The sequence below is a fragment of the Zonotrichia albicollis genome, chromosome 10, assembly GCF_047830755.1.
Source record: "Zonotrichia albicollis isolate bZonAlb1 chromosome 10, bZonAlb1.hap1, whole genome shotgun sequence".
NCBI classification, from domain to species: Eukaryota; Metazoa; Chordata; class Aves; order Passeriformes; family Passerellidae; genus Zonotrichia; species Zonotrichia albicollis.
Genome location: NC_133828.1, coordinates 6,653,015 through 6,661,562, shown reverse-complemented (window position 1 = coordinate 6,661,562; position 8,548 = coordinate 6,653,015). Strand labels below are relative to the sequence as shown.

At 42.5% G+C, this 8,548-nt stretch overlaps 1 protein-coding gene across 1 annotated transcript; it reads right to left on the bottom strand.

The window, feature by feature from the left end:
• Positions 1-4,660: 4,660 nt before the first annotated feature.
• On the bottom strand, positions 4,661-8,009 carry CXCR4 (C-X-C motif chemokine receptor 4). The gene is made up of 2 exons (XM_005487901.4): positions 7,876-8,009; positions 4,661-6,262 (listed from the first exon to the last, which is right to left on the bottom strand). The coding sequence occupies exons 1-2, from the start codon at positions 7,912-7,914 to the stop codon at positions 5,201-5,203; spliced, it is 1,101 nt and encodes a 366-aa protein (XP_005487958.1). The 5' UTR covers positions 7,915-8,009; the 3' UTR covers positions 4,661-5,200.
• Positions 8,010-8,548: the final 539 nt, after the last annotated feature.

The following is an 8,548-nucleotide window of genomic DNA, read 5'->3' as shown; positions in this document are numbered from 1 at the left end:
ATGTTGGAATGCAAATACACATGAGAAGACATAGAAACAGTTGTGAAAGCTGTAACTTTTTTATTTGAAAAGTTTCTTTTTACTTGTGAAAAGAGGGTAGAAGGAATAAAAGGCAGCATCAACAGCAAAAACGTCCTAGTCAATACCAAACAAGAACAGAAGCCAAAGAACTCTTTGTAGTGTTACCCTTCAAAAATCCCTCATAATTACTAATTATTCTGACATGTTAGTGTGGTGAGAATCTGTTCCTGGTGTGAATTCCAAAGGACAAGGCTATTTTAAATGTTGATCTAATTTTTTTAATCACTGTGCCACCGAAGACAAATTACTGCGAGATCGTTGATAGGTGGGTATGCAAAACTTACAAGCCTTCAGTAAGAGAGAACCATTTTGCTGGAAATTTATTTCTATTTTGTTCAGCAGAACAGTTCCACCTGCTCCTTACTGAAAGATTTAGCTTCAAGTACATCTCTGCAAGTAAAATCAGCAACTTGTAATCTTCATTTGTAGTTGATTTGAGCTATAAGATTGTACACTTTAGGAAGCATATTTCTTTAGACACCCTGCTGTGTCTGAATTCAGTTGGAGTTTGTCACTGAAGCCATCTGTCCTTCCAAGAAAATAGTAGTTTTAATCAATACCTGCTACATGGATAATGAACTCTGACTCCTCTGAAGTCAGTGGTAGCTGTGCTGGAGCCTGGATCACTTGTATCAGCAACTGAAAATGGTGCTTGGTAATCTATATCATTATATACCTGTAGATATATTTATGTTACGTATTTTTAAATAAGCAAACACAAAGTACCTTTATAATCAGCTTCTAGTAAAGTCTGTTTTCGAAAACAATAAGAATAGCATTGTTTTATTGTATGTTCTGATAAAACTAGAATGGTGGGAAGATAGTAAGAGAATTGTTATTAAAACATTCTCTTCAAACTTCACCCTGTGGAAGATGAAAGATCTTCAGAGAAAATTAGAAGAATGACAGAAAAATTGTTACCTAAAGAGAAAGGATTTTAAGAAATCTGTGCCTTCTTTATAGGCAATAATCCCAGTGCTCATGTAATTTCAATTGACACGTGATTTATGGCTGTGAAAAGGAGTCTGTATAGCTCTTTCAAAACATAAAGTGAGGGAGTGGCATCCTTTGAGCAAAAACCTCTGGGGCTCTATCTGCTTAAGTGTTTCCTAAGTTTCAGCACTATGAGAATATGAGAATACTCCATTGTTAGGGGATTTTGGAGGCATGCCTGGATCAAGGAAGTACTTCCTCGTCATGCTGTTTCCTTTCCCAAACAATGTAAAAAATGGGCTTTTCAACCAAACATCTAGAGGTGGTCACTTTGTACATTGTCCAGCTAGAGCACAACCATGGCAAGATAAACCATTCACTTGCATGAATGGCTCCATGTTATTACTGCCACTTCCTTTTTATTTTCATGGTGATTTTGTTTTGATTTATGTATATGCATAGAAGTTCAAGCCCCTTTATAATGATTGTGTCATAAAACTAGCCCAGAAAGCAGCAAGTGACACCCCCTGCTCACTGCCCTCAGTGTACATTTGCTGGGGCAGCCTCATTACACCCCTCAGCTTTTCACTTGCTCCTCTAATGTGAGCTTAGTGCCACCTGATCAGACAGAGTAAAAACACACTACAAATAATGGATTACCACACAAATAATGGGTTACAGTGGCATTTTACTCCACTGCTTTAAGTGTTTTGACTTTATATCCAAACAACATTTCAGAGGAAGCTAAAGTAAGTTTGTGTACTTGCTCCATTCTTGGTTTAGCCTTGCATGATCCAAAGGATTTCTAACTAATCTCAGGCACTCAAAATGTGCGCATTAGAGTATTAGGTGAATATCCATGTTTTAGTCCAACAATGCTGTTGGCATATTGCAAAAATCATAACAAAATACTTAGTGAATTCAGTGGAAAAAGTTTTTGTAAATACATTATAAATCTTTTAAACTACCACATAACATTTTAAACTGGTTTGTAACCAATACTCAACAATTTGTAACCAAACTCACATTTGTTCTCTGTTCTGCGTCTTAAGTTGCATATTTAAAATTACTTGGACGCAGCTATTATTTTATGACTTCAAGTAAGTGCTGAGAGTATGCATGGTGTATGTCTTGAAGAATGTCATGATTATTCTGTATGCTAGAGAGGAGTAATTTGAAAAAAGACTTGGAAAGCCCCTTCGAAAACTTTGGCAAATTCTTGGTCTGTGTGGACTTGTCCAATGTATAAATCACAAAATTAGGTTCATTTGCCTTTGTTGCTGAATTTACACTTTGAGAAATGCATTTACCAGGACCACTTTTGCTTCACAAAGATCTAAAAAGTCACAGCCTCAAAAAAAATCAGCCTAAAGGTGATTTTGTTTTGAAATGGAACAAATTAATATTTTTTAATGACATGGTATATTTGGAATAGCTCAGTGGATTTAAGAGAAATTTGCCTTATTTTCTCTGACTTACTCATAGGTAAAAAGACATAACTGGATTAATAATTTCTTGCTAGGTTTCATGACAACCTCATCCAATTTGCAAATATTTGCCCTGTAAACAGTACAAATATATATTATATTCATATTTATAGATATATGAAGTTATTTAGAAATAAATACATGTGGCTTTTGACTCATTTTTCTTGCTGAAGCAAAACCCCAAAGAGCTTGCCACTCCTTTTCAAGACAGTCTTGTGTCCATAGGTTCATTAATTCTACTGAGAACAATGGCAGTTTTATAAAAATCATCCCTCTGGGGCATGGGTTTAAGTTTTTCTAAATTTTGCTAATTAATTTTCTCCACAAATTCTTTCTGTTGTTTGTTTAGTGTCCTTTTAGTGGTCTTTGGCAGTAACATGACTGCTGAGTTTATTCTCTCTTTCACCCTCTTTCCTGTTAACTCTGCTTGAGGTAGCAGTTGGTTGACTGAAGCATAATGGGAATAATCTAAGTTAATGCTGGGGGCACTAAACATTTCCTCAACAAATAAGCAGCAGCGTGTTGATAGCCTGTAAGTATTTTATAAGTGCAATTAAATCACAGTGATTGATTGGGCTGGGGTGAAAATCAGAATCATTTAGAACAGCAAATTCTTCACAGGGAAACCCTCACTAAACTAAGAAAACACACAAACAAACAACAAAAATAAACCATTTAAGGAGTTCTGCTCCTATACCATGTTTTCCTCATTTCTCAGCCCTGTTTAGGAGGAACAACTTGATCAAAGTGAGACCTTTTGTTTCTTGAGACTGCACCTTTACTGCTGTTATTTTATATTGAGTGAAAACACACATTAGAGTTAACTGATCTAGAAGTTTAGTTGCCAAAAGTGGGAGAGGAAATCTGTGTCCTTTTCATTTTATCTCTTTCTCTCCCTTTGCCTGGCTTCAGGTTACAAAATCTTGCACTTTTGTAGTACTTGTTGGATTCCTCATAGAACGCATTCAATTCACTAAATTGCTGGAAAATTACCTATTTTCTGCCAGGTTTTGTGCTTGTTCAGCACTGAATCAGCTCCACACAGAATCAGATGATTACTACTGTCATTGCGAGGGAAGGAGTGCAGGATGCAGCCAAGGTTGCAGCCTCCTCACTGGAGAGAAGGGAAGTTGAAAACAGAAGGGTGATGTATTTATGTAAAAACCTAATATGAAATATGGGATTTAATGTATAGTTTAGCATAGTGGTACTGGCTCCACAAAATCACTAGGGTGCTGTGCCTGTGAAAAATTTGGTAATACCCCTGCAATATCTATGTTGCCTGTTTCAGTTCTGAGTAGTAGATATTAAATTTTTTTTTGCTTTTTTTGACTTCTATGTTGTTTTTTATGTTTTTTATATGTAAGTAACACTTTGTTTGTTTTGTTAATCTAAGTACAAATACTCTCAATGGATCTGCTCTCTTGGGTATCCATTACTTCTGAATGCACTCTACTAATGTGAAGACATGACTAACCAGACAATTAAGATTACAGCACTAATTATTGGTAATCCTATAGTCTGGCTGATTCCTACTAAAACTATTCTCAAGAATTGGCACACATTCTGTGTTTTTAGAAGCAATGTGAAGATTTTAACATTACTTTAAGAAAATCTGGATGTAGACAGGATAGGGAAAACTCCATAGAGGAGAACCACTTACCTCCCTTAGAACAGATACACTTTATTAGAATAACTTTATTTCTAGTCAGAAATGGCTTTGATTCAGCTGCATTTGATTAGTATTAACTTGTGAAACTAAATTTAGAACCACAACAAAGGCAGAAGAAATGTATGATTGACTTTGTACACAGGGCATAAAGGTTAGGCACTTGCAGTAATCTGAGTTTGACTCCTGAGGCTGTAAACTTTAGCAATTATTTAAACACATTGGTTTTCATTTGTAGATATTTTTCCTCAAAAAGTTCTCTAAGTGACAGTTTAAGTAATTCTAAACATAGTGTTAACTGGAGCAAATGTATTCCAGTGAAAAAAACATATGACATGGAACTCAGAGGTGTCAACTGAATAATCAGTATGTACTGAAACAAATTTTCCTGCTTTTCACAAGACCTGCAATTTTCTAAGACATTATTGTGTATTTAGAATTGTAAATAAAAGCACTGAGAAAACTTGAACCAGAAATGAAAATACCACTCAAGATAACTTTTTTCATGTACTTTTATTTTACCTAGAATAGAAACTTTGCAAACCATCAATTACTGAGAATGGAGGGAAATACCTTAGCATGTAACAGAGGAGGCTTTGGTTATAAGTGCCATTTCTACAGCAGAGTTAAGCTATTGTAAACCAAACATCTTGTAGTAAGGAAAAATATCCAAGCAAACTTTTAAGAATAACACCAACACCAAAAACATTTACATATAAACAACAGAGAAATATTTTCTAAACTTTTAACAACGACTTTGCTACAATCCAAAGTGTTTAGTTCACATATCTATACATACAGTCACTATAACTTTTGTGAACCAACCACTTGTCCACAGGACCTGCCTAGACAGTTTGTCATCAATACGAAAGGTTTTTTATATAAATAAGTCAATTAAACTTCACAGAGACTAAAAGAAACAATATAAAATTCCAGCTGTAAATAAATCTGTACATTATGGTCAGTCTTATTTGTCTGAAATCTTGCGCAGCTTTAAAGTCTCTTTATAAAATGATGGCAAGGAGCAGCGTTAGCTGGAATGGAAACTCGAAGACTCCGACTCTGTAGAAACAGAAGAATGTCCTGCACGTTTGCCTTTTGAAAGAATCTTGAGGCTTGATCCTCTGCTAACTGATGTCAAGGCATTTTGAGCTGATGTTTTGAACTTGGCACCCAAGAAGGCGTACAGAATTGGATTCAGGCAGCAGTGGAAGAATGCCAGGGCTTCTGTAATGGAGATCCATTTGTGCACTATGGTCTCCAAGCTGCAGCGGTGTCTGATGACCCCCAGCAAGATGAAGGTGTCGATGCTGATGCCAATATAATATGGCAGCCAGCAGGCAAAGAAGGCGAGGATGAGGATAACCGTGGTCTTCAAGGCTTTGCGCTTCTGGTGGCCTTTGGAGTGTGACAGCTTGGATATGATAACACAGTAGCAAGTCAGGATTATTAGACCAGGCAAGACAAGTCCTACCAGGATATGCTGGAATCTGAATGAGATCAGCCAGTTTTCATGAGGGTACATGCGGTCACAGACATACTTTCCTTCCACTTCACTGCTACCGGCGAAGATTAAATCGGGCACTGTCAGAAGCACAGCTGGCAGCCACACACCCACATACACCACCTTCTCAGCCAAGAGCTTTCGTGGGCGCTGGCTGTTGGTGGCGTGGACTATGGCCAGGTAACGATCTAAACTGATGAAGGCCAAAATCAAGACACTGCTATAGAGGTTGACTGTGTAAATGACATGAACTGCCTTGCACAGAAAATTCCCGAAGTACCAGCTTATGGCTGCATCCACAGACCAGAATGGCAAGGTGATGACAAAAAGGAGGTCAGCCACAGAGAGGTGCAGCCTGTATTTATCAGTCATGCTTCTTTGCTTCTTCTGGTAGCCCATAACAATAATAACCAATCCATTGCCAATTATTCCAGTTAGGAAGATGATGGAGTAGATTGTTGGCAAGAAGATCCGGTTGAAATCGGCATTCTCATGTTGATAGCATGGCTCTTCGTAGTCTCCATAGTCACCTGAACCAATCTCATCTGTGCCATTTTCAGAAAGTTCAATTAATAACCCAGAGGACAGCTAAAAAAAAAAGGAAGAAAAGTAAATTAGATGTTAGGTTCTCTGCAAAAACTTATTCTATATGACAATATGTGAAGGGTTGCTTGAACAGTCTCCACTGTCACAAATGGTCAAACGTTTTGAAAACCAGGTGGGAAAATACAATGTTTACATACACATATATAGAATACACAGCAAATAAGAATAACTTAAAAAACTTCCTTTGTCTTTTTCTGGGGAGTAAGATCTTGCTAAGGGCAGGGCATGCAGGAGCAAAGAAAGATAATGGCTACTCCCAGAAGTAACGTTGGTTACGGACACTTCAGTGCTCTTATCAGATGGACACTACAAATGGGAGAGACCAGAAAGTGCCAGATGCGAGAGGTCTGTCCACACAGAGCATGACCTACACCACATTTAACTTCTACAATAGAGGGCTATAAAAAATTACTTAGTAATGCTGCTGCTCCAAAGTCCCTTCTCATTAAGAGGATGGGGTCAAGGAGAAATAGAGAAGGTACCCTCGGCTGATGTAATAAAGGATAAATAATAGCAAGAATTCCCTGCTGAGAAGCAATTGACAGCTCCACACACTCAGACAAGGAAAAAACCCCCAAAGCCCATAAAGAAAGAAAGAAAGAAAGAAAGAAAGAAAGAAAGAGGTGACCTTAACCAGGGGAACTCAAAGCCCGGGAAGGGTCACCACGATGGTCCACGTTCCCTCCCTTTGTTCCCCACCCTCTGCGGTTGCGGGGCCGGGGGTGAGCGCGGCCGGCGCGGGACTGCAGCCAGACGGACAAGTGAGCACAGCGGTGGAAAAAGGAAGCGAAATTTGGTGGGGGCACGAAAGCGCGTCAGGAAACCACCAACGGTTTTGGCCACGGCGCTAAAAGCAAAGCTGGCGGGAGAGTGCCATCTGCCTATGTGCAATTCCTCAGGTTTTCTGATTTTTTGCTGTCATGCCCTGTGTCCCACGGACCCCCGAGCGCCGCGCAGGGCGCGCCCGAGAGACCCGCAGCGCTTCACACGCGGAGGCACCGGCACCACGCGGGCATTAACAGCGGCCCTAAAGTTGGAACTTAGCAGTGATCTCCTTTTTGCCAATAACTGCTCCCCAAACCAAGGCAGAGGAGCTGCCCCCGAAAGAGCGGGTTGCGGCTCCGTTTGCCGCTCGGGGGGCGGGCGGGACGGCCGGGCGCGGCCGCCGCTCCCAGTCCCGCCGGCAGCCCCAGGTCTGGGCGCGCACCGGGGCAAAGGGATATCATGCCCTGCAGTCTGACCGCTCCAAACTTCCTCGCCTCTTCCCTTCTCATCATTCCCGCAGCGCTAATTGCTCTGCCGGCGTTTTTCAGTCCACAAAGGTGCCACATGTCACTCGAACTGACGGCCGAGCAGCAGAGCACCAGAGAAGGAGCGGAGTCCTGCAGCTGGAATTTGCAGCGGCTGCAGCTGTGCCAGGGTCCGAAGCGCTGCAGGCAGCGGCAGCAGCGGCCGGGGCTCAGAGGGGAGCCCTGCCCGTTCGCGCCCGCAGACCCCTCCGCTGCCCCGACCCCGCCGCCCGCAGCCTCCGCCTTGGGCACCTTTGTTTGCAAACAGCGCGCACATGGGCAGCCGGCCGCGCTCCCGGCACTTACATCCAGGCTGTCGAGGCTGCTGTCCATGCTCAGAGCCATCGGACGGCTCCGCGCTCTCGGGCTGTTGCCGCTGTCGCAGCTGCGCCTCCCACAGTGACACCGCTCGCCGCTGCTCCAAACACGCCTCGGCTCTTCTGGCGGGACGCCTTTTTATACGGTCCCAGGCTGTCCCCCGCCCCCGGGGCAGCCGGGTCTGGCTCCTCCCCGGCGATGCCGCCGCGCTCTCGGGCTCCGGGCGGGCGCCTCGGGCCGCTCTTTGTCTGCCGCCCCGGGCATGGGAATTGCACTTGCCCGGCGCGCCCGCGGGGGCCACGCTCCTCACGGGGGCATTTGCCCCCTTCTGATTGATGTGTTCATACAAGCGGGCTTTTGAATTTCCCCTCAAGAACATTCTTTGAAGTGTGTTGTGGAGCCCTGGGTTGCCATGGGTACCCCAGGAGGGCTCCGAATGAAGTCACTGGTCCAGGAGTCGTGTGGAGGAGGAAGAGCAGGGGTCCCGTATGCCATTCAAAATTCTGGCAACTGTCCTCAAAGTTGTCTCTTCCCGCCTGCTGAGGAGAGGCGGAAAGCAAGGGCTGGTCCCTATTGAGGGATGAGAAGTTCTACAAACTTTTCAAGGGCTGCAACGTGAGTGGATTGCAGGTTGCCCTCTGAGATCCTCTGGCACCTGTGG